At 51.9% G+C, this 23,241-nt stretch overlaps 11 protein-coding genes across 11 annotated transcripts; 5 read left to right on the top strand and 6 right to left on the bottom strand.

Moving 5' to 3' along the window:
• Positions 1 to 294: 294 nt before the first annotated feature.
• Positions 295 to 1,116, top strand: HO173_012441 (uncharacterized protein; the record flags this gene model as incomplete). The annotated part of the gene is made up of 2 exons (XM_037314310.1): positions 295 to 822; positions 985 to 1,116. 2 exons carry the CDS (start codon positions 295 to 297, stop codon positions 1,114 to 1,116), a joined length of 660 nt encoding a protein of 219 aa, XP_037158846.1.
• Positions 1,117 to 2,296: 1,180 nt separating this feature from the next.
• On the top strand, positions 2,297 to 5,589 carry HO173_012440 (uncharacterized protein; the record flags this gene model as incomplete). The annotated part of the gene is made up of 3 exons (XM_037314309.1): positions 2,297 to 2,707; positions 2,816 to 4,500; positions 4,596 to 5,589. The coding sequence occupies 3 exons, from the start codon at positions 2,297 to 2,299 to the stop codon at positions 5,587 to 5,589; spliced, it is 3,090 nt and encodes a 1,029-aa protein (XP_037158845.1).
• Positions 5,590 to 6,857: 1,268 nt separating this feature from the next.
• Positions 6,858 to 8,803, bottom strand: HO173_012439 (uncharacterized protein; the record flags this gene model as incomplete). The annotated part of the gene is made up of 2 exons (XM_037314308.1): positions 6,858 to 8,154; positions 8,304 to 8,803. 2 exons carry the CDS (start codon positions 8,801 to 8,803, stop codon positions 6,858 to 6,860), a joined length of 1,797 nt encoding a protein of 598 aa, XP_037158844.1.
• Positions 8,804 to 9,529: 726 nt separating this feature from the next.
• On the top strand, positions 9,530 to 11,311 carry HO173_012438 (uncharacterized protein; the record flags this gene model as incomplete). The annotated part of the gene is made up of 2 exons (XM_037314307.1): positions 9,530 to 9,627; positions 9,823 to 11,311. 2 exons carry the CDS (start codon positions 9,530 to 9,532, stop codon positions 11,309 to 11,311), a joined length of 1,587 nt encoding a protein of 528 aa, XP_037158843.1.
• A 674-nt stretch (positions 11,312 to 11,985) lies between these two features.
• HO173_012437 (uncharacterized protein) lies at positions 11,986 to 13,578 on the bottom strand (the record flags this gene model as incomplete). The annotated part of the gene is made up of 1 exon (XM_037314306.1): positions 11,986 to 13,578. One exon carries the CDS (start codon positions 13,576 to 13,578, stop codon positions 11,986 to 11,988), a length of 1,593 nt encoding a protein of 530 aa, XP_037158842.1.
• A 532-nt stretch (positions 13,579 to 14,110) lies between these two features.
• Positions 14,111 to 15,259, top strand: HO173_012436 (uncharacterized protein; the record flags this gene model as incomplete). Its single annotated transcript, XM_037314305.1, has 2 exons — positions 14,111 to 14,765; positions 14,814 to 15,259. The coding sequence occupies 2 exons, from the start codon at positions 14,111 to 14,113 to the stop codon at positions 15,257 to 15,259; spliced, it is 1,101 nt and encodes a 366-aa protein (XP_037158841.1).
• Positions 15,260 to 15,602: 343 nt separating this feature from the next.
• HO173_012435 (uncharacterized protein) lies at positions 15,603 to 16,460 on the bottom strand (the record flags this gene model as incomplete). Its single annotated transcript, XM_037314304.1, has 2 exons — positions 15,603 to 16,159; positions 16,211 to 16,460. 2 exons carry the CDS (start codon positions 16,458 to 16,460, stop codon positions 15,603 to 15,605), a joined length of 807 nt encoding a protein of 268 aa, XP_037158840.1.
• A 332-nt stretch (positions 16,461 to 16,792) lies between these two features.
• HO173_012434 (uncharacterized protein) lies at positions 16,793 to 17,555 on the bottom strand (the record flags this gene model as incomplete). Its single annotated transcript, XM_037314303.1, has 2 exons — positions 16,793 to 17,353; positions 17,412 to 17,555. The coding sequence occupies 2 exons, from the start codon at positions 17,553 to 17,555 to the stop codon at positions 16,793 to 16,795; spliced, it is 705 nt and encodes a 234-aa protein (XP_037158839.1).
• Positions 17,556 to 17,774: 219 nt separating this feature from the next.
• On the top strand, positions 17,775 to 19,373 carry HO173_012433 (uncharacterized protein; the record flags this gene model as incomplete). Its single annotated transcript, XM_037314302.1, has 3 exons — positions 17,775 to 18,041; positions 18,118 to 19,113; positions 19,164 to 19,373. 3 exons carry the CDS (start codon positions 17,775 to 17,777, stop codon positions 19,371 to 19,373), a joined length of 1,473 nt encoding a protein of 490 aa, XP_037158838.1.
• A 54-nt stretch (positions 19,374 to 19,427) lies between these two features.
• Positions 19,428 to 19,884, bottom strand: HO173_012432 (uncharacterized protein; the record flags this gene model as incomplete). The annotated part of the gene is made up of 4 exons (XM_037314301.1): positions 19,428 to 19,494; positions 19,542 to 19,677; positions 19,733 to 19,819; positions 19,866 to 19,884. The coding sequence occupies 4 exons, from the start codon at positions 19,882 to 19,884 to the stop codon at positions 19,428 to 19,430; spliced, it is 309 nt and encodes a 102-aa protein (XP_037158837.1).
• A 211-nt stretch (positions 19,885 to 20,095) lies between these two features.
• Positions 20,096 to 22,694, bottom strand: HO173_012431 (uncharacterized protein; the record flags this gene model as incomplete). The annotated part of the gene is made up of 4 exons (XM_037314300.1): positions 20,096 to 21,759; positions 21,925 to 21,994; positions 22,097 to 22,454; positions 22,507 to 22,694. 4 exons carry the CDS (start codon positions 22,692 to 22,694, stop codon positions 20,096 to 20,098), a joined length of 2,280 nt encoding a protein of 759 aa, XP_037158836.1.
• Between the last annotated feature and the right edge of the window lie 547 nt (positions 22,695 to 23,241).

The raw sequence follows: 23,241 nt of genomic DNA, 5'->3' as shown, positions 1-23,241 counted from the left end.
CCTATTGAGGTGATCCAAGTTCTCATTGTCTTGCATCCTTCCTTTGGAGCTCAAGAGCTCTGCGGTCCTCTTGAGGTTCTTAGCAATGCCTACCACAAGCTCAAAGACCCTGGTAAGTCGTCATGCCTATTTCTACTGTCGCTCCAGCGTCTGAGTTGATTTTCGATCCTCGAGCTGGAGTCAATACACTCTCATTGACACACCATACGCTTAGGATCCAAGGCCTTCGAATGCACCATTGCAGCCGGCTCTCCGGGGGTTACATCATCTTCAGGTCTTACCGTCAAAGCCGACATGAACTTCGAAGACGCTCACGAGGATCTGAAAGAATACGACGTCCTGATCGTTCCAGGCGGTGTAGGCGTAGATGACGTGCTCAAGAAAGAGGCTGAGCCGATCAAGCTCATCCAGGATTTCGCCAAGCTCCAACAGACCGACCCTAGCAAGGAGCGTACCCTTATGTCCATCGGTACTGGCTCTCTCATCCTCGCCCACGCAGGCCTCCTGCAAGGCCTCGCTGCCACCACTCACCCAGACTACTACACCAAGATGGAGATCATCTGCAAAGAAGCTGCCAGACGTGGAGATCTTGAGCAAACGGACGTCATGGAAGAGAACTACGTCGTTAATAATGCACGGTTTGATCTTGGCGAGAAGCTCGAGGAGAACCCGTTTGTGCTAAACAAGAGGCCTGACGGTAGGAGGAAATCAATTGCGCGCAAGGGTAGCAATGCTTGGAAGGAATCAGTCAAGCGTCGGGAATCCAATGCTCGAAGGGCGTCGCTAAGGCTAGGGGGCCTGCGAGTTATCACGAGTGGGGGGGTAAGTGCACTTGTCCTGGCAATTCCTCCGTAATCGAACGCTTGGTCTTTGATTCGCAAGATCTGTCTGGCGAGCAGGTGGCTTGCTTCACTCCTCCGGCGTGCTTTAAGAGTCACATCCTTGCTTGTCTCAAGGGATCAATGCTGACTTGGAAATGTGCAGGTGACCAGTGGCTTGGATGCGAGCTTGTATCTTGTGGCGGCTATGGTTTCACACGAGTCGGCTCAAGAGGTGGCAAGGGTGTTACAGTATAGCTGGAACAAGGGTATCACCGTCGACGGTATTGACGTTTAGAGCCCCGTAGACGGGTTCTCGGGGATTGTCCTCTTCGAGGTGGAGAAAGCCCCTCTATCCTGGCTGAAGTTAGGCTGCTAGCGTGCACGTCAGAGTATTAGCGCCAAGGTTCACATATGTCAGAATCTGCTCACACCTTTTTAATTTGCTCGCCATCTTGCGCCTTCGCTAACCACAGAAGCCACAGCTTTCTACCACATAATAATCCATTGGCCCCCGTGCCAAAATTATCTTCAAGCCTTACCGCGCAGTTCCGAGCGCCTGCACCAGAATCCTTTTCGACTACTTAGATCTTTAGTATTAACAATGTTGCCGAGGTGTGTATGTGCTTCTAGTTCCTCTCCAGTACCTTTGACTTGGTCGCTGCTAGCTCTCAATTCTACCAAATGTTTAGGAGATTTCATAGTCTCCTCAGCTACTCATCATGGCTCATCGAAGCTACTGGTGTCCTCGGTCCAATGGTCATCTTCATACTCGATGCTCCTGTCTCACCAGCAGATGACCAGTAACTCGATATTCTCACCAAGTAAATTCGAAGCGTTGTCCTTCCTTAGACACTCTTTCTCACAAAGACTTTGCAACTGGGAATCGTGTTACTGCAACTCGTTCTTTCTTTTCCGCCATTAGTACAAGCAATCTCGAGTAGAAACCTTGACAGCCGTCAGCAAAAGTAAGCTTTCGTCACAAAAGCCATCAGATAAACAAGCTTCCACGAGATCCTCAAGACGACAGCCGCACCGATGTTGCTCTTAATCATGAACTCTATGCGCAACTCGCCGTCTTGCATGTTAGTCACGTACGAGGCCTTATTTCTCATCTAGCGAGGTCTGATTCTAGAACTTACCAACCTGGGCTTCGCCTCCAAATAAGGAATCTCGCACCTATGTACGACTGCCGAAAATCGGAATACGGCTATGCACTGGGCTTGACGGCTCTTTCCCATTCGCAATTATCTTTCGCTATGGCGTTCGGCACTACCTGTCTTCTCATGGAACGGCCGATTCCCATCTGGACTCTCCGGCTTCGATGGACCATGTCATAGGGTCGGACTCATAGTGAAAGGCTATATAGCTCTTCAGCCCTTGACTTTTAGTCCTATTTGATGCTGTCTCCGAATTCTCAAATTCGCTATACAGTCTCAGCATCTAAGCCTGCGCTGTCTTAGATCGCTCGTTACAAGATGAAGACTGCCTCCATCCTGCTTGCCTTGGCTGCCACTCTCGCTTCGGCACTCGCTCAATCCACAGGCTCATCTTCAACAGCGTCTCCAACTTCATCGCCCTCATTTTCATCGAGTCAGACCACTCAATCCACATCATCAGTGACTAGTTCCTCTTCAAGTACAAATCCAACTGCTTCCAGTTCTAGCATTTCATCGACATCGACCGTAGCTAGCTCTTCTGCTACGTCGGCTGCACCAATCACAGTGCAAACGGCCGGGTTATTCACCTACATTGGTTGTTACAGCGACACTGTCAGTTCGAGGGGATTGACCGGTCTCTCTGAACCAGTCGTCGCAAGTCAAAACAGCGTGGAAGCCTGTGCATCGGCCTGTTCCTCCTATGCATATTTCGGAGTCGAATGGTCTTCGGTAGGTCCATTCACAGTCTATGCTTCCTCTTCCTGCCTCAATTTGAAGCCTTGAGACGCGACTCGGGCTCTTTGCTCTAAAGACGCGCTAACCACGAAACATCAATAGGAATGTTACTGCGGGAATACCATCAATTCACCATCGGCACTCGTCGCTGGAAGTACTCCAGCCACCACGGGCTGCAACTACATCTGTGAGGCGAATTCAGCCGAGTATTGTGGTGGATCCAACCGACTTGGCATGTATAACAACACAAACTTCGGATCCTCGAGCTCCAGCTCTAGTTCTTCGACGGCTTCAAGTTCTGCCGCATCGATCTCTGGCACAGCGCTTATAACTTCCTCGTCGCCGTCTTCCAGCAGCACCTCGGGATCTTTCTCAAGCTCATTATCTTCTCAAAGCAGTAGCTATAGTTCTGCCACATCAATTCCTAGTACAGGGCTCACGAGTGCCTCGTCAGCGTCTTCTAGTAGCAACCCAGGATCTTCCTTAAGCTTATCATCTTCTCTAAGCAGCAGCTATAGTTCTACCGCATCGATCTCTGGCACAGCGCTTATAACTTCCTCGTCGCCGTCTTCCAGCAGCAACCCAGGATCTTTCTCAAGCTCATTATCTTCTCTAAGCAGTAGCTATAGTTCTACCGCATCAATTTCTAGCACGGGGCTTACGACTTCCTTGTCATCATTTTCCAGCAGCGTCCCAGGATCTTCCTCAAGCAGTAGCCTTTCTTCATCAACAACGTCTAGCACCTCGCACACAATTTACTCATTCTCCTCTACATCTCAGGGTAGCGTTTCCGGCTCCTCGTCACCGAGTTCCAGCAGTATCCCAGGATCTTCCTCAAGCAGCAGCCTTTCTTCATCAACAACGTCTAGCACCTCGCACACAATTTACTCATTCTCCTCTACATCTCAGGGTAGCGTTTCCGGCTCCTCGTCACCGAGTTCCAGCAGCGTCCCAGGATCTTCCTCAAGCAGTAGCCTTTCTTCATCAACAACGTCTAGCACCTCGCCAAACACAATTTACTTATCCTCCTCTACATCTCAGGGTAGCGTTTCCGGCTCCTCGTCACCGAGTTCCAGCAGCGTCCCAGGATCTTCCTCAAGCAGTAGCCTTTCTTCATCAACAACGTCTAGCACCTCGCCAAACACAATTTACTCATCCTCCTCTACATCTCAGGGTAGCGTTTCCGGCTCCTCGTCACCGAGTTCTAGTGTGCTAAAAACCAGTTCGTCGTCTACTTCGTCCAGCGGCGGCCTTACTTCTTCCCTACCAAGCTCCAGCGCGCCAGCAATCAGCTCCTCATCTACTTCTAGCAGCGCGAGCGTTAAATCCCTACCAAGTTCCAGCGCGTCAGCAATCAGCTCCTCGTCTACTTCCAACAGCGCCAGCGTTAATTCCTTATCATCAAGTTCCAGCAAGCCAGTAATCAGCTCCTCATCTACTTCTAGCAGCGCGAGCGTTAAATCCCTATCAAGTTCCAGCAAGCCAGCAATCAGCTCCTCGTCTACTTCTAGCAGCGCGAGCGTTAAATCCCTACCAAGTTCCAGCGCGCCAGCAATCAGCTCTTCGTCTACTTCTAGCAGCGCGAGCGTTAATACTCTATCAAGTTCCAGCCCGCCAGCAATAAGCTCCTCATCTACTTCTAGCAGCGCGAGCGTTAAATCCCTACCAAGTTCCAGCGCGTCAGCAATCAGCTCCTCGTCTACTTCCAACAGCGCCAGCGTTAGTCCTTTACCACTAAGTTCCAGCGCGTCAACAATCAGCTCCTCGTCTTTTTCAACAGCGCCAGCGTTAGTTCCTTACCACTAAGTTCCAGCGCGTCAGCAATCAGCTCCTCGTCTACTTCCAACAGCGCCAGCGTTAATTCCTTATCATCAAGTTCCAGCGCGCCAGCAATCAGCTCCTCGTCTACTTCCAGCAGCGCCAGCGATAATTCCTTATCACCAAGTTCCAGCGCGTCAGCAATTAGCTCCTCATCTACTTCCAGCAGCGCCAGGGTTAGTTCCTTACCACCAAGTTCCAGCAGTAGTGGATCGGCAACGTCGCCGTCAAGTTCTATCCCCAGCTCCGGCTCCACCTCGAGTATACCTACCAGTTTTGCCGTCTCCTCGTCAAGTTCTAGTTCTACGGGGGTCCCTAGCTCCAGTACTACTGCGTCAAGTTCCAGCTCCAGCTCTAGTTCTTCAGCTCTTTCAGTCCAAGTGGACCAGAATTTCGTCACTCAATCCACCGCTCCGTCATCAATCACTACCTCAAGAACGTTAGCCAAAGAAGAATCAACCATCGAGTCGAGTACGACCGTGGTGTCCAGGCCGGTCGGTGTCGAAGTTGCCTCCAAAAACTCAATCACTACAACGACCACTCCCTCCTCCACAAAGGCCACTACCACAAGCACCAAGCCCAAAACAACATCCAAGCCCACCACCACGAGTGCTAAACCCAGCACCACAAGCACCAAGCCCAAAACAACATCGAAGCCCACCACCACGAGTCCTAAACCCAGCACCACAAGCACCAAACCAAAAACAACACCGAAGCCTACCACCGCGAGTGCCAAACCCAGCACCAAAACTAGCAAATCCAAAACGGCCACAAGCTCCATAAGCGATGCCTGCGCTAAGCTCGCAGCCCAACGCGCATACTACACCGCCAAGATTGCACAGCTGACAGCGCAAAAGATCGGAGTCCCGCCCTACCTAGCCGGATACGCTGCGGCGGCCTATGACGCCGAAGTAGCGATGGGATGCCTTGTTGCCGCCACGACGACAGCTACGACGAGCAAGAAAGCCACGACCACGTCCACAACGAGCAAGAGTGCCAATGCCAACGTCAAAGTCGCCTCCAAGAAGCCCAGCACAACCACCACCGCGCACACATAGACCAAGAAAACTTCTTCCACGACCAAAGCAAAGACTACAAGTACCAAGAAGACATCGACCAGGCACACCACTACGGAAAAAATATACGCGAGCTTCAATCCAGGCTACGCGGAGAACACTGGGTAGATGATTAATCTGGACGGCGAGAGTAGTGTTCTTTCTTCCTTGCAGTTTGGAATCATGTATAACGGCAACAAGGGATTACTATAGCTATCCATAATCTCTAATACAAGTTATCAAATTACCTCCACCATGCCTACATGGACCTTAGACCTCGAATACCCGAAGCGTAGGAATTGCAAGAGTGCCGGTACATGCTTCCTATCAAGCCTGGAACATGCGCGCTACCCTTCATTTCTCACAGGGCGTTACGTTTTCGGTAGACTTACGAAAAAGACGATCGTTTGCAAAAGACCACGCCTAGGCGTGGCTCTGAAAAGCATGCAGGAACGAAGACCTAATTCTAAAATGATACAAGTCAGTCCTGACCGTGAAGCGGATACCTCCAATCAGTACCATCATCGAGTTTACTCCGGCAGCGGGTAACGAATTGACTCGCTTCTTCTACGAAACGGGCAAGTCGGATCTTCGGTCGTCAGAGCTGGGATCGTACAGACCTTGTCATCAGGTCCGGAGAGCGGACTAGGGCCCTTCTGTCCAAGGAGCTTTGGGACAGAAAAGGTTCCCAATGCGAGGGACGCGTCTGGTCTTTGCTTATGAAGCCTTCGGGGAGGGAGACGTTGGCGCAGCCGTGCCGTTATAGCGCCGATGCGGGCGATGAGGACGGTGTCGGAGTGGGCTGCGTCCTTTGGCGGGCGCGGGCGCGGACGCGGGAGAGGAAGACGTCTTGCGAGACGACTTCCTTGCCTGAACGATGGGCGCGGCGTTTGCTAGGACAGGCTGAGGAGGGAAAGATTCAGCGTTGATGTGAGGGAGGGGGGGGGGAAGGGTGGGAGAAGTGGCATGGTTTCGTGCTTGGTCTTGTTTTTGGAAGCCTGCGAGGTGGGCGAATGCATTGGTCGACGGCTGAAGCGATGGCGACAAGATCTATGATTGTCGGAACATGTCAATACTGGAGTACGGTTTCGTGAGGTATTCGGTGGCGCAAGCGAAGTTGGGGTTTCAGTGATGGTGCACGGAGGAACGCTACACGGTTCAAGGTTTCTTTCTGATTTCTGTATGTACATGTGTCTCCGACTTGGCCCTCCCAACGGCGCCTTGCAAAACGGCAACAACGCCTCTGGTAAACACTACCAGCCATCTTCCTTTCAAAGACTACTGCCCTCCAAATCCTCTTTCCCCAAATTAGCGTCCGTCGTCCGCCCGCCCAACCGCTCCTTCTCCAGCGTAACCGAAGTATGCTTTGTGAAGTATGGCGAGGGGTCTCGCACGAAGATAGCTAGTATGCAAGCAATGACACCGAACGGTATGGAAACAAGCCATGTGATTCTGAAAGCGTCGCTGTAACCCCATTGGATTGCACGCGAAGCTGCTGCGATGACATTTACGGGCGTATTGGTTAGGGTATCTGTGGTACCGGCTCCGATTGCGGTAACGAGAGCCTCGTATTTAGAAGCCGGGTAGTTGAGGGGTGCCAGCGCTGCGCCGACGCGTTGTGGGATGGAGACGGCGGACTTATTGTTCAGGATCGTAGTGAAGATAGTCGTTCCGATAGCTCCACCCAGAAATCGAAATGTCCCAATGAGACCAAGAGCAAGTCCGAGGTCTCTTTGTGGTACGTGCAGACTCGCAGTCACGTAGCAAGCGAGGGTGATCCATGCGAAAGGTAGATTGGCCAAGCATTGGAATACGAGAGCCATAGGAACCGTATCCGGCGTAATGAGAGCGAAGAGGGCTGTAAAAAGCGTCTGGCACGCAATTCCAATGAAGAGTTGCCATTGCACATGTTTTAGCCGAGCGATCAAGGCACCAAGGATCACACCACCCCCAGCGCCACCAAAGCCTCCGGGGATGTTGTAGAGTCCTGCAGTCAAGGACTTGCTGGTAAACATATAGCCGATCTGCTCAGGGATCAAGTCTGTCAAGGAGAAATAGACGAAGCCAGTCACAAAGATTAGGACTAGCAGAATAGTGTATTCGCGTACATTTCCGAGAAGCCGCTTAGGGAACAGGGGCCGTTTTGCGTGACCGCTGAAGTCGTATACGAAGGCGGAAATGAATAACAAGGCACCGAGGACCAAAGGTACTAAGACTGCAGCGGATCTCCAGGGATAGCTGACTCCACCCCAACCAAGACCGAGCAGAAACAGCGTCAAGCCTGCGGTATATAGAAATATGCCGATGTAATCAAGTTCTCTCAAGACCTCCATTCTCGTTCTGTCTGCAAGTGGCTTTGCTGGCGGGTTATAGAACACTGCTGTTCCAACGAAGGAGATGACTCCCGAGATGATTCCTAAGTAGAAGACCCATCGCCAGGTGACATTAGTCAAGAGCAACCTGGCGAAAAGCGGACCAAAAGTGCTGAATGGTAGGAGGTTAAGCTCAGTCCATGCAAGACCAATTGATCGATACTTGTTAGGCAGTAGCTCGGAGATGCCGGGGTACCTGTGGAGTTTGACGAGTCAGCACTTCTTTCATTCATGAGCAGCCCACCACCACCGCAAAATCAATGGGAGCTCCTTTTCCCAAGTTTATTTTGCAGCTTCGTGTGCAGTAGCCGTATGCAGTTGTCAAGAGGATAAGACCGTGCTTACATCACGAAAGTGGTTCCAGTCCCGAATCCTAGGATTACCATTGCCGCAATACCCTGGTTGACGCTGTTCGCTGTGCATCCAATGATGTGACCCAGGACTAGAAGGGCTTGGCCAAACAACAAAATGTATCGGCGTCCGAAATAATCACTTGTTTGTCCCGCTATGGCAAAAGCGATACTTCCTGCGAGAGACCATCCCGAAGCCATCCAATTGACATTGTGGGTATTCCCCTGGAGTTCGATGGCAATAGGTACCAGGATCGGAAAGACCATCAAAATCGTAAAAGAAAGTGATGGTTGAAAGGTGAATCCTAAAAAGAAGACGGCCGCCCACGTGGACTTGGTCACTTTTTGATCTGGGTCAATGTCCTCCAAAGCTGCTCGATGGGGGTCATTGTGGTCATCACGGATATGTGAGTCGAGTCTCTCTTCGCCAATATTGCCAGCTTGTGAGAAGACGATCTCATCATGCGTAACCTGCTCTGATTTCTCGCCAGCCATGGTTGGGCTGTTTGAAAAAGATTGAGAGTAAAGAGAAGGGTTTGATACAGTTTCTCGGAGGATAGATTGGGAAAGGGACAAATCAGCCACCAGGGATACAAGCGAAGGATGTCATGCAGCAGATTCTTGGCTTGATATAAACCCATCCTCGCCGCGCAGGAAAAGTAAAAGGCTAGACAAGCGTCTAAAGTTTCTAAGAGGAATTTTCCGGCAAACCATGTCCCAGCTCGCTGAGGTCTGGGAACGGGGCTTCGCCGCATAACGACCATACCATTCCTTGCACCAATACTGGCTGGTTTGATGGTGGAAGCTAGACGATCAGGACGCGTGATACTCCAGGCCTAGGGCCTAACCTGAAATTATGTGGTTCGCAAGAGAGACGAAAGACGTTCCGAGTGAAAGTAGAGCTTTGCAGCTTCGATAGTCTCCAGCTTACTCGTAGAAGCCATTGGTAGATTTGCGGGGTAGAAACATGGATGGAGCAAATTGAGCGGCATCTCGCCGATTGAGTGAGAGGCTCTACCCACGTATCGAGCTATCTACTTTGGGAATAGCGCCGAACTTCCCCGCAATCGTAAATCGTCTGAACGCCAAATTGACCGACAACAACAACACTACTCTCAAACACGCTATCGGTATCAAGGAATGCCGCCCATTATTAACAAACGAGCCTGCAACCTAGTGCTGAGCCATTGCTAGTGTACGCTGGTCTGTACGGTGTCCAGAATGCCGCCGAAAGATCAGGGGACTTATAGTAGCGGGCGATGGGACAAGATGCGAACCTGGAGATCCAAAGGGCCCAAGGGCAAAAAGATGTTGTCTCCGTAAGGCCATGGCATGTCACCGTTCCAGGCGTGAGATCAACATGTCCCAATTGGAGTATTGAGAGGCGCTTTGACCCGCATTTTTTTGGGATCACGGTCGAAGGACTCTAGACTGCCCTTCGAGTTTGGGTGTCTCAATGCTGAACCTTCAGCAGCGAGCAACCCTCTTCACCCTGAATTCCTGAACTGTCCCAGCATGGCTTTGCTTAACGACGTAGGATCAATGCATTTCTTTGCTATTGGACTGCTACTTTACACCATCTACTGGGCATTGCACCCGCGCTTTCTGTCCCCACTGAAAGAAATTCCAGGCCCATGGTATGCCGTCTACACCAAAAGGTGGCTCGTTTGGAAGACCGTAAAAGGTGTTCGCGCCAAAACGATTCATGAGCTACACCTCAAATACGGTCCCTGGGTCCGAATCGCGCCGAACGAAGTCTCAACCTGCGATCCACAGGCAATCGTCCCCATTTATGGCGTCAGTTCAGCCTACATCAAGACCGAATTCTACACCTATCAACTACGCGGGGTTCCAGAGCTCTTCACCATGTCCGATCGGAAGCAGCATGCAAGAAGACGACGCGAGCTTTCGCATCTATTCTCCATGTCAACCATCACCGAGTACGAGCCAGTAATTGCGAAGCAAGTCAAAAATTGCATGGACTTCGTAGCCGACGAAGGTAAAACGGGGAGAGTCAGCAACTTGTATGATTGGTGGCATTATCTATCCATGGACATCATATGCGACCTCTCGTTTGGTTCGACATTCAACATGCTTCAAGATGGCGCCAGCAACGCATACATCAAGGATCTGTATGGGTCATTGCAGATTGAGCCCGTTCGGTGGCATTTCGGTTGGCTGAACAAGTATGCTGCTTGGGCCCCATTGAAATTTGTTCGGGAGGCAGAGGCTTGCAGTGTGCGCGCAATGGACCGAGGCGCGAAGTTGGTCCGAGACTATGTGGAGAACCCGGAGAAGAAGCGCCGCAAAGATCTGCTGCAGAAGATGCTAGATGCACGCGATGAAGAGGGAAGGCCTCTATCGGTCGATGCCTTGAACACCGAAGCTGCGGGCTTCATCCTCGCTGGCTCTCACACTACCTCTTCATCATTGACCTGGATCGTTTGGCGTATCATGAAGAGCCCAGCAATCCTGGCCCGGCTCCGCAAAGAGTTGGACGAGGTATTGACTGGCCTCCCGCGTGATGAGGTTCCTATGCACTCGAAACTGGAAGGCCTAACCTACTTCAACTGCGTCATCAAGGAAGGCCTACGCATCGACACAGCAGTACCGGGCTCGACACCCAGATACGTCCCACCCGAAGGCACCAACATCAACGGCCACAAGCTCTCAGGAGGTTCCATTGTCTCCGCCCAAGCCTACAGCTGCCATCGCGACCCTGCCGTTTTCCCGAACCCTGACGAATTTCTTCCGGAACGATGGCAGGATGAAACGCCCGAGATGCGTAAGCTCTACATCCCCTTTGGAGCAGACGGACCTCGGAAGTGCATTGGCATATGGCTTGCTTACATGGAATTGAGAGTGATACTTGCGGCGCTCTTCCACCGCTTTGACCTGGAGTTTGCGCATGAGGTTGATGATGCGAGCATGGAGTTGGACGAGTTTTGGCTTGCTAATCCTATCGGTCAACATTTGGATGTCGTTGCTACGGAGAGGAGCTGATCGGTCGAGCAGGGCGTGCTATTGATGCTTGTGATTTTCTTGAATCCCGTATCGAATCATATCATATGTCGGAAAATCCATCCTGTCTATTCTCTCAATGCCACATTTGGTACTCTTTCTTGTGGGGAACAAGTGAAAGCTCTCCAACAATGGATTGTGTATATAAATAGTCCTATCCGAGTTCGATATGACATCAAACCAACCAATCATGCAGAAGATTCCATTGCAAAAATCATGCACTTCTAATATAGTATGTCGATGCTCGTCGCGCAGACAAAGATCAATGAGCTCAAACATCTCAAACATACCTTTGCGCCGCACACCTGGCCAGTTGCCCTGACCCTTCGGTATTTGCGTGCTGTTGCCAACGTGTCAACTGCGCAAACAGCAGATCGAGGAACGCAAATTGAAAATCTGCCTGAGCAGTAGTCAATTCCCCAAAAGAGAAAAAGAGAAAGAGAAAAAGGTGCCAGGCCCCCAGAAAATGCACGGAAAAAAGTAGAAAGCTAGTGATCTCTCACTTCTGAATCCCGTCGCGTTGATTGGTTTTGGTTCCACTGATGATACACTCGAACAAATGCTCCCTCTAACTTACTCCACCCACGCCCCCTTTTCAACCCCTCAAGACTCGCGATCCAAGCCACGAACAGCAGAACCAGCCCACTATACGCGACTCACATGCCCTTGACAACCTCAGCGCTGACCCCACTCCTCTCCCCATTCTGACCCTGCCGCGGGCCCCCATCGTCGGCCGCTCCGTCCTTGAAGAAGCCCACACTGTCATTCCCCACCGCCGTCCCATCCGTCCCATGCGCCCCCTCACAGTTCGTCGTCGCGGCCGGGCTCTCCGCCATCCTCGGCTTCCCCTTCGACCGGACCGGAATGACCGACTCACCCTCCGGGACGACCCTCATGGGCAGATGATCTGACCCCCTGGGAATGAAGGCGCCTTTGTTGCTATCCTTGTGCAAATGGCCATTGATGACGATGGCGTGGATGTTCTTGGTGTCCTGGAAGAGGGAAATGTCCTCCAACGGGTTGCCGTCGACGAGGATGACGTCGGCGTAGTAGCCCGGGAGGACCTTGCCCAGGACGTCGGGGTGGCCCATGATCTCGCCGCCGAGGGCCGTGGCGGCGAGGATGCTCTCCATGGGCGTGTGGCCGAACATGTTGACGAAGTGGGCCAGGTCGCGCGCGTAGGTGCCGTGCGGGGCCCAGGCGAAGCCGTAGTCGCCGCCGGGCAGGACGCGGATGCCGCGCCGGTGCATCTCCCGCATGGCCTTGGCCGCCGTCTCGACCTCGCGCTTCAGGCCCTTTTTGACGGCCATGTCGGGCGTCAGGCCGTACGGGATGGCTTCGCCCGTGCAGCTGGTGTAGGGGAAGTTGATCGCGGGGGAGATGTAGACCCTGTCCTTGATGGCCTCGAGCATGTCTATGGCTTCCGCGTCGGCGAAACTGGCATGGTAGATGACGTCCACGCCCGCCCTGGCGCACAGCTTGACGGAATCGTTACTCCTCGCGTGGGCGCAAACGCGTTTCCCGCGCATGTGAGCTTCGTCGACTGCCGCTTTGGTCTCTTCCAGCGTGAAATAGGTCTCTTCGCTTCGCATCGTCTCGTGGATCTCATCGCCCGTCATGCTGAGTTTGATGTTATCGACGCCCAAAGAGCAGAAATAGCGCACAGCCTTGCGCATTTCGTCCACGCCGTCTGCATAGCGTGTTACGGATGGGACAATGGCACCGCCGGTCGTTGAGATCTCTTGGCCGTTTGCCAGCATGCGGGGGCCAGGGATCATGCCGGATTTGATGGCGGCTTTGGTGACGACGTCGAGACGAGGCTGTGCGGCTGCTGCGCCGAAACACATGGTGTAGCCGCAATCGAGGTACATCTTTGCGGAGTTGGCGGTGTGGAGGACATGTTCTTCGATCGGGAGGTTGGTCAGGCCGTCGAGTGTCGGCGAATTGTTCCATGATAAGTGGGTGTGTGAGTCGCAAAGGCCAGACATTAAGGTTTTCCGGCCTTGGCCATCGATGACTGTGGTCTCCTCATCTAGGTTGGCGGTGACTTTGCCGACTTCTTTGATGGCTGTGCCTTCGATCAGGACATCACCAAGGTAGGGTTCTCGGCCGGTCGAATCTAAGATTTGCACATTTTTGAAAAGAATCTTATCGGGGTCGTTTGGGTGGTGGTTGTTTATCGAGACATCGGCAGGTAATGGCTTCCCAAGTGGATCGCCTGGAGTTGGTAAACCGTCGGGGATAGGCATCTTGGACAGAAGGCAGTGAGCGGTTGGCGAAGGTGAAGTTGAAGTCGGATTCGGAGTCGACCGTATGCAGTAGGTGCCTCGTCAGGTCAGTGTCGCTAAGGCAATGCCTGTAGGTTGCATTATATTCTTCGATATCGCCACTCACATGGGAAGAGGCTTCCGAAATCAAGGCGGTAAGACTCCGACTCTGCATGTATCTTTTCTCTTTTGCGGGGTGGAGACGATCCAAGCTGCGGGGCTCCAGATTTTGGTTGAAAACCCTAGACATCACACGTGACCAAGTGTTAACATTTGGCGGAGAGATGCCGTTACAAACGGGCCGTACCGATGGCTTGCGAAGTCCAGATCCGCGAATGTATCTTTTCGGTTTCTTTTTCTCGCCATCTTACAAGTCGCTCTCGTTTGTTGGGTATTCAACAGCGTTGCTGTAGAAATAATTCATAAGAAAGCAACCTCATTAAAAGCCAGAGCCTTGACAAGCCGAATTCGCTTCACAGACCTTTCACTCCTTCCTGTAGCCAACCCTCGAACCATGGCGCCAGATTCAAGATCAAAAACCTTCGGTTTCGTGGGCCTCGGAAACATGGGATCTCAGATGGCATTCAACCTCGCAACATACGCACAACAAAACGCCCTCCCACGGGTTAGGATTTGGAATCGAACGAGAAGCAAGATCGAGTACCTGGCCCAAGAAGCACATTGCGAGATCGTTTCCTCATTGGAAGAAGTCGCCGATCAATGCGATATCGTACATACCTGCCTCGCCAATGACGAAGTCGCCTTTTCAGTCTACCGGCAGTTCTTCCAAGCAGCGAACGTGAGAGGGACTGTCTTTGTCGATCATTCGACCCTTTTCCCTACGACCTCGACAGCGTTGCAATCGGAAGCTTCGAGCAAAGGGGCGCATTTCCTCTCGTGTCCTGTCTTCGGCCCGCCCGCGGCTGCAAAGTCGGCTGGATTGCTCGTGGTTGTGTCCGGAGATTCTTCAGCGAGAGAGACAGTGAAGTCGTACCTGGTCCCAACGATAGGGAAAGCCGTCCTGGACTGTGGAGATGACTCATCGAAAGGAGCGCTGATGAAGATCCTGGGGAACAATTGTATCCTTGGGACCATAGAGCTGCTCAGTGAAAGCTTTACCTTGGCTGAGAAGACGGGCTTTGACGCTGGCATTTTCTATGACTTCATCCGTACGTTTTCCTTGATCGGTTGCATTTCCTCCTGCTGACAGAAAACAGAGCAATGGTTTCCCGCAGCCGCATGGGTCAACTATGGCAAGAAGATCCGCGACGGTACCTTCTCCGGCAAGACCGGCTTCAAACTCGACGGCGGAATGAAAGACGCAGCATTTATCCGACGGCTCGGAGCCGAGACTTCCACGCCCACGCCCATCATTGATCAAGCGTGGAATCATCTGACCACTGCAAAAGCCATTGGAGGCGACGGTCTGGATTGGAGTGCTTGTTCAGCTGGTATGCGAGTGACGGCCGGACTTCCTCCTTTCAAGGGCGAAGACTTCTCCATCTCGCAGCCGGCGCAGACGAATGGTCATGCTGACGGAGAGATACCACATCCTGGCGCTGGTGTGAGGGTTGCTGGGAAGAAAGAGGTTGCACATCAAGCTAACGGCATAGCATCGGAGGAACTTGTCAATGGAGACAGACCTGCGGATGCAGTGCCTTGAAATGGACAATTTGGGATGCATGGAGTTCAGGCGCAAGTCTGGCTACTGAGATAGAATTAGCACTATAAATACCTTACTCGTCTGGATCATTTCCGTCCTTACCGTCCCAAGCGCTTAATCATATGTTCCATACGTCAGCCTACCGCTATCAGGAGGAAACCCTTTGAGATCTTAATACTCTTAGGTGCTGAAGACAACATCTTGAGGAAATCTCAAAAGCCACAACAGGCGAGGACGAAAGAGACTGGCACACGAGGCTTTAGACGAGATTCTTTGGTCTCGTAAGACAATAGTAGAATAGAAGACGGAAGTGTTGTCATTTCTCTATGCCAAAGCCGTCAGTTTATGACGAGACAGCTTTTCTCAATACCTCCGCGCTCTCCTTGGCATTCTCCAGCGTATGCCAATGCGCAACCCCCTCAAACGTAACCAAGTCCACCTTTGTGTGCCCCAACTCTTCCGCGATAGCTTTGCACAGTGCAGGAGTAGAGACCTTGTCCTCACTCCCACTCACAATCGTCGTCTTCGCCTTAATCGCACCCCACTCGGGATCTCGACTCTCGGCCAAGCTCAGACACGCCAGTGCATACCCCTCCGCATTCTGCCTGCTCAGCAACTCCCTCCCAAACGACACAATCTCCGGGCGCTCTTTCAATGTTTGCGCAGCGAAAGCGTTCCCAACGACTGTATCCGCTACGGCTGCCATGCCGCCTTTGCGGACGCTCTCCGCACGGCCTTTTGCTCCATCTCTTCCCGGCTGCGGTGGGGCTTTTATGGGGCCATAGAGGACGAGTTTGGAGACGAGAGAGGGCTGTTTGGCGGCTAAAGTGAGGGCGACGAGGCAACCGAGGGAGTGCCCGATCACGGTGATGTCTTTGAGCGAAAAGTGGTTGATTATGGCTGTTGTTCGTCAGCGTTACACATGCCAGGTCGGGTTCCCGGTTGGTATACCTTCGGCATCCTCAACGTAAGAGTCAATGCTAGTCTTCTGCGGTAGCGTACTCCTGCCATGACCAGCCCAGTCGAAGCGGACAAGATTGAAGTCTTGCAGAGATGAGACCAGGGGCTGGTATGTGTTGGTGGTGCCCCCTAGACCATGGATGAACAAGACTGAATGGCCAGACTTGTTACCCTCCTGCTCATAGTAGATGTGGCCATGGTGGGCTTTGAGACTACCGTATGAATTGATCGAGGATGCCATTGCTGCTGTTGCTGATGCCTGCCGAATTGTTCGTTGACAGTGACAGTAACAGTGACAGTGAGAGCTCGAAGATAGTGCCGGTATATTTCGGGCTCCCACTCGCTCCACAATAAAGCCATGGCTGTATGTGCGGCATCTTGCCGACCGTGGTTGGAGGCAACTGTTGATATGACGGAGTGAGTAGAACTGAGGGAAAGGACTGCCAGTCGCACTAGCCCCTTTTTGATCTAGCCTAGAGCCGCCAACAAGCCCCGCTGCACATCACTGCGGGGCTGTGGGGTCGGTTGGTGGGGTCTTTTTGTTGGCACCAGGATTCAGGGGTTTCATATTTTCTAATCAAAGTTCTCAAACAACTTCGCAACATACTCGCTATAATCTATCACCACCTTTTTCCCAATACCGATCGCCCCATCCCCACATATGCTCACCACCGGACACCTCGAAGAACTAGGTCCCTCACCCGCAACCGCAACGGACCCATGAGCCGGCAGGTATCCGCGAGCTTTCTCAGCAAGCAACGCATCTCCTCGTACCACCAGCGCAGCACCGTCGACCTCGATCAACTCCAGCAACGCCGAGCAGCCGAACGCCGAGACATCACCCCGTCCTTCGAAAGCTTTCAGTTCAGGGAATTCCTCATAAGCATCGTCCACAGACAGCCCTTCTTCCCAAACGTCCCGACCGACCGTGCTGTTCCCTAACGACGACCAGCCTAGCAAGGAAACATCACACCCCGTAGTTGTGTGTAGCAGCTCGAGGAAGGTGTGGAGAGCGCCGGAGAAGGCGTCGTGCGGGGAAGAAGACGACGAGTCCAGAGGGAACGTCAATGCTATTGCGCAAACCGAAGGGTCGGTCCCCGGGCGGGTTATGTAGATATTCCCCACATCGTCTTGCTGGACGTAGTAGATTTCGTAAGCCAAGAGCAGGAAGAAAATTTGGACCGGTACTGACTGTAAGACCGGATTTGGTTGAAGCAGCGAAGGCTTCGAGTCCGTTGCGGAGCGCGGTGTTTAAGCCAGAATGTTCGTGTGCGGAGTATAGAGACTTCAATCTGCCAACATTGATAGGGTCTTTGTGTTGTTTCGATTCAGCCATTGCGGAAATATTGAGACATATCTCTTCGGTGCGGATAAACAGTTATAGGAAATGGCTTGTCTGGAGGCTTTCCGCGGGGAGTTGCCGTCATACCGAGGATCCGCTTCCGCTTTGAGAGGGGTTGGTTGAGATGTCCAAATCATTCAAGCAAGTCAGAGTAGATATGGAGAATCTTCAAAGAAACACTGTGTACCCAAAGCCATTCAGCTACTCACAAACATGCCAGATCCGACAAGTTATACTCGCATCTCTTACAAAGATGCAGAGTCATCCCTGCCCAACCCAGCGACTGGCGACATCGCCAAACCGTCTCTCAAAAAGCGTGGAACCCTAGTAGTGCTTGATGATGACCCTACGGGGACACAGACCGTGCACGATATTACTGTTCTTACGACCTTTGAAAAGGAGGTCCTGATAGACCAGTTCAAGTCAAAAGAGTCCGGGTTCTTTATCTTAACCAATACTCGTGCTTATCATCACAATGAAGTAAGGAGGTCAAAATTAAGACACGTGCTTATATATTCCATGATGAATGTTGTTCTGATTCTGAGGGGTTTGTCAGGCAAGAATACTCCTCACAAAACTCCTCGAGAATGTGCAATCTGCCGCAACAGAAACAGATACGGGAATCGAGATTGTTCTCCGCTCCGACTCCACCCTCCGCGGCCACTTTCCCCTCGAAAACGATCTAACCTCTTCCCTCTTTGGCCCCTTCGATGCATGGGTCCTAGCGCCATCGTTCTTTGAGGGCGGACGAGTAACGATGAATGACGTGCACTACGCACTCGACGCCCACGATGGTGTTACACTTGTCCCCGTCGGTGACACTCCTTCTGCTGCTGACAAGGGGTTCGGGTTCAAGTCGAGTAATCTGAAGGACTGGATCGAAGAGAAGTACGAGTGGAAAGACGTGCCTGAGGTTGTGAGCATTAGCGTGGAAGAACTAAGGGAAGGAGGAGCCCCAGAGAAGATATCTGCCCGCTTAAAGGCCATCAAACGCACAAAAGATGGGAGACCGCCCATCATAATTCCGAACACTTTCACTTCATCCGATATGGAAGTGTTTGTCGCAGGGATAGGTTTGGCACCCGACGTTCGATTGTTGTACAGGACAGGTGCCAGCTTCGTCTCAGCGCGCCTAGGGATAGCGAAGATAGCCCCAGTTCCACCAGAGAAACTGTTCGGGCCCACGAAGCCAGAGACAGACAGCGCACCTGGCGGCCTCACTGTAATCGGATCTTACATTTCCCGCACAACAGCTCAACGAGAATACCTGCTCGAGCACTGCAACTCACACATCGTACATCTCGAGCTTGATGTCGCTCAACTGCTGGGTCAGAATGACTCAAACCAAGATCCTTGGGATTTGATCAACTGGACAGCACGGACGGTCGACCAGGTCTTGGAGAAGGGGATGGATGCGGTGGTGAGCACGAGTAGGAAGTTGATCACGAACGATGATGGGAAGGAAAGTTTGTTGTTGGGAAGTATTGTCACAAGTGTGCTGGTGAACATCGTCAAGGCTATCTCTGTTAGACCGAAATACGTCATAGCCAAGGTATGCGATTCCACGCTCTGGGCACTAGCCCGCTAACACGGTCGATTTAGGGCGGTATCACGAGCAGCGACATTGCAACAGAAGGACTGGGCATGAAGAAGGCAAGAGTGGTCGGCCAAGCAGCGACTGGTGTACCGCTGTGGCGAAGTGAGCCCACTGGAAGTCCGAAGTGGCTTGACGTCCCGTACATCATTTTCCCAGGTAATGTGGGTACTACACAAATGCTGGGTGATCTAGTAGCCTCGTATCGAACGCGATGAGAAATATGATACAAGTGAGCTAAGTGGTGGCTTGTATATGATGAACATGATTGACTATCCTGAGAACTCGAAATCGAATGCCAGAGTCTCATCGCATAAGTCTTCTCTGAGTCTGTGCGTCCTGCGATGGTCAGATGGAATGATAAAGCGAGACAGGGGGTTTGATACTCTTGGTGTGCAGGGTGCAAGCCGTAGGAGGTGACATCTTCGACCTTTTCCAAGGTAGCGACGAGACCCATGTCGTAGCCCTTAGCTCTGTGGGCGGTCACCGCAAGCCCAGGCCCCACCTGGAAATCCAGAAGACCTGTCACTATCAGCAAGCGCCCTGGTTGTGATAGTAGAAGCAGCATGTAGAGTACCAGGTATCTTGCCAACCATCGATCTTGCCGTGGCCGCGAAATTGTCGAGTTGCTCCTTATCTACTCCGGACTTGAGCTTGAACAAGACTGTTGTTTAGTCAGTCATAGGAACTCATGCTCCCAGCACGCATACCAATGTGATAGACAGGCATCTTTGGAGGTCGTATGATGTTTAGGACGTTCCAATGAATCACGTTGGAGAGGGGGTTGGAGTCTGTGTGACTTTATCCGGGAACTCGCCGCTGCTTCGGACGGCCGCGGACGTGGCACCGGAATTGACGTCATCCATGCACGATTCGCAATATGATCCGAGTTGAAGTGTCCATGGAGAGGTGATTATACCAAATAGATGTGAATATTGTGTCATCTATGGTATTGGAAAGGCGGATTGCTGTAGTCCTTTGCAAAGTCCATATCCATCATCATCCACAACTCCGGCCTAGGATTTGTCCCCACGTTGTCTGCTAGCCACCGCATAGGCGTTTCCACTTGGGAATCCGATGACAGCAGAGAATTTGTTGTAGGTATGAAACTTGTTTGGTCGTACAGCTGCGGGAATTCCCCGCCCAGATTCATGTATGCATACTCGTCAACACCTTGTGAAGGGCCAGGCGCTTGGGCATCGAACCCAAATTGTGGAACAGGTGTCTGTGTTGAACCATGGGCACTCGAACGGCGTCTGCTCTGATTCTGCTCCTGTATTTGTTCTGCATTGGAGGGTACTGGTTGCTCCGGAGTCTGTACGAGGCGATCGTCGTCTTTCGGCTTTTCCTCTTGACGGAGTAGCTGTTCGATAATTTCGACGCACCTGGCATTAGACGGAGTACTCGTGGCGTTTCGAAGAATCTCTAGGCTCAAAGCGAGCCGGGCACCTGCTCCTTCTTCGTCCACGCCCTCTTTCAAATCTAGAATGTTGATAGTACTGGCCACGAACATAGTATAGCTTTCAAGATATGTAATGACTCGGAAGCCGAAACGGCGAATGTGGAGCATGAACAGCCTATCGATCATTTCTGCGGCCGTCGTAGCCATTTTTCGGGCGCGTTGCTGTTTGGAACGGTAAGGGCGACATAGCAGTATGATGGTAGCATGATACAAGAGATTCAGCAGAAGGATATGCAGAGGTGGACACGATACAGATCGTGAATCTTCTCGCACGTAAAGATTCGTTGATAGCCCTCGCGCCCAGCTTTCGAGTTTCTCGATTGACCTGTCAAGAAAGCCCTGTAGATGGTTCTGCGCAGAGTGCGGCTTGCTGTAAAGGGTCGCCAGCACCTCATCGATGATCACGCATAGCTGACAGTAGGCGACAAATCGACTGTTCGACCTCGCCTTTTGCGTCACACCTACTTCTAATGCCGATAGTGTTGCAAATCTCGGCCGCCAAGCCTCATTTTCTGCTTCCTCGCCGTCTAATAAGATATCGTTAGTTGGCGGTGGGATGATATCATGCATTGCCGGAGCACGTCCCAGGCATAGACTCATGGTCTTATCCCAAGTATAGCAGCTCCAGAACACCTGTTGCCTCAAAGCAAGCTCTGCTGGGGAGAAGTGGCCTCCCAAGTGACTGAGCTTTCTTGGTGGTATATGAATTCCCATGTCTCGCATCATACGGAAAGCCATTCCTGAGTAAAGCCAGCCTTGCGACGTCCGACCACAAGCGCATTCCCGCGCAGAAAATATCAAGAGGCCTTGTATAGTAGGAATAGAGCTTCCTTTATCTACCTCTACTGCCAGTGTATCTAAAGTTCGCTGAGCAAAGGTTTGACCCAACTTGGAAGCTTCAGGGCGATCTGAGTAGCGCGCGGCTTGTGCGAGGACGGCGTTGAGTAAGAAGGGGGTCACGTAAGGTCCTGAGCTCGTCAAATCCCGCATAAAGATCTTCCGGCATAGTACTAGATGTAGGTGATGAGGCCAGCACCAGTATGTTTCCAACAGCTCGTTGCACAGCTGAGAGTCGACATCTGAGTTCAAGTACATCCCGATGTCGGTTTGAGCGCTGGTACTGAGGGATGGACTGGGCGTATCTAATCAATTTTCAGCTCAGTAACTCCCTTCGAAACCAAAAATTTAGTACAAAGACCTGAGCCGAGAGCGATGGTGTGGCATACAACATGTCTTATTCCCAAAAGCATCTCCCGGCTCCAGTCTAACGAAGCCAATGGAAAGGGACAGCTCCACAGTATACATACCCAAGCTGAGGTTGTTCTGCCACTGGAATGTACGCTCCCAGGGTGCGATGTCGTTCGAAAGTACTAGATCCTACGTAGACGTTCTAATCAGCATCTCCTTCTTAGTGCTAGAATCCCAAGGATATGGCACAATTGGCAGGGTGCGCAACGGGCAGTTTACTCATGTACGTACCGTGTCTGGTCGCTCGCCAATCTGTGAGCGCAGGACCTTGTCCGGTTGCAGGTGGAAAGAACTGGTCGTTCCGTAGAAGCAAATGCGGCCATCTTCGTCCACCGAGGTTTCATTCAGTATCTCAGTGAGTTCATTTTCTGAAGAGGAGACTTCCGTCGTGGCGCTTCTATCCTGTCGGTCCTCTGTATTGCGAATTCTTTTCCTTTTCCCATTACCACTCCTGTCTCCACTACCAGAGAAGTGTTCCTCCAACAAACGGGACCGCTCCTCCTCACTTGCGATATGTAGGCATTTCAGAAGCGTTTCGCAGGTATCGACGCGGGCTTGCAGAGCCAGAGAGTAGGTAACGGAGGGTACTCTATGAGGTCGCCAGGTCAGTGTAGCAAGCGCAAGCGGTAAGAGGCCCGCACTTGTTGAAGTAACATGTCTCGCCGTTGGAGAGACACCTCTCACAGCTGGGTATTCCACCGTCACATTTGGCCTTCCGTTTCCTGCAATTGGCGCAGGCGAAGCCATACTTGCGGACCTCTTTGCCCTTGCCCTTGGATCCGGTGCCGTCGCCATTGACATCGCCCGGAGACTGAGGTGAACGAGCCATTATTATTGTCCGGGGATCTTATCTGAGTCGAGCATTTCACCTGCATGGCGGCTGAGAAAATGCAGGTCAGAAAGTAGAGCCGGTCCAGTCAAAGATCGGAGGTGCGGGGGAGAGCTGGGAGACGCGATAATTTTTTTTTTTTTTTTTTTTAAAAAAACTACGCCATGCGGGGAAGAAATTGTGGGGGAAACACGCCAAACACGTCTGAGCCTAGCTACCAAAACTTTAGCCGAGAGCATTTTCTCCTACTCGTACCTTTTACAGCTCAAGTCTCATCACTTCAAGTACCTACCTACGCTTTGGGAGCGACTGTGGTACCTCGATAACATGTCTGCACGTACTTTTGTCCCCCGAAAGAAGCTTTTGTGCTCAATCTGATCTACTCAAGTCGTTGGTAACGTGGGTCTTCTGAAAGCAATTTCCGCGGCATATAGACCACTACGGACATTTCAAGTCATAGCACGATGCACTGACAACGCCTGGATTGAGGAGTCAAATTTTCGCTGCACTAGGAGATATCAAGCGAACGAAGATGTGGACAGGGCCC

Source organism: Letharia columbiana (genome assembly GCF_014066305.1).
Source record: "Letharia columbiana isolate WasteWater2 chromosome Unknown Sc0000080_s0, whole genome shotgun sequence".
Taxonomy (NCBI): Eukaryota; Fungi; Ascomycota; class Lecanoromycetes; order Lecanorales; family Parmeliaceae; genus Letharia; species Letharia columbiana.
This window is presented reverse-complemented; position numbering and strand designations above follow the sequence as displayed.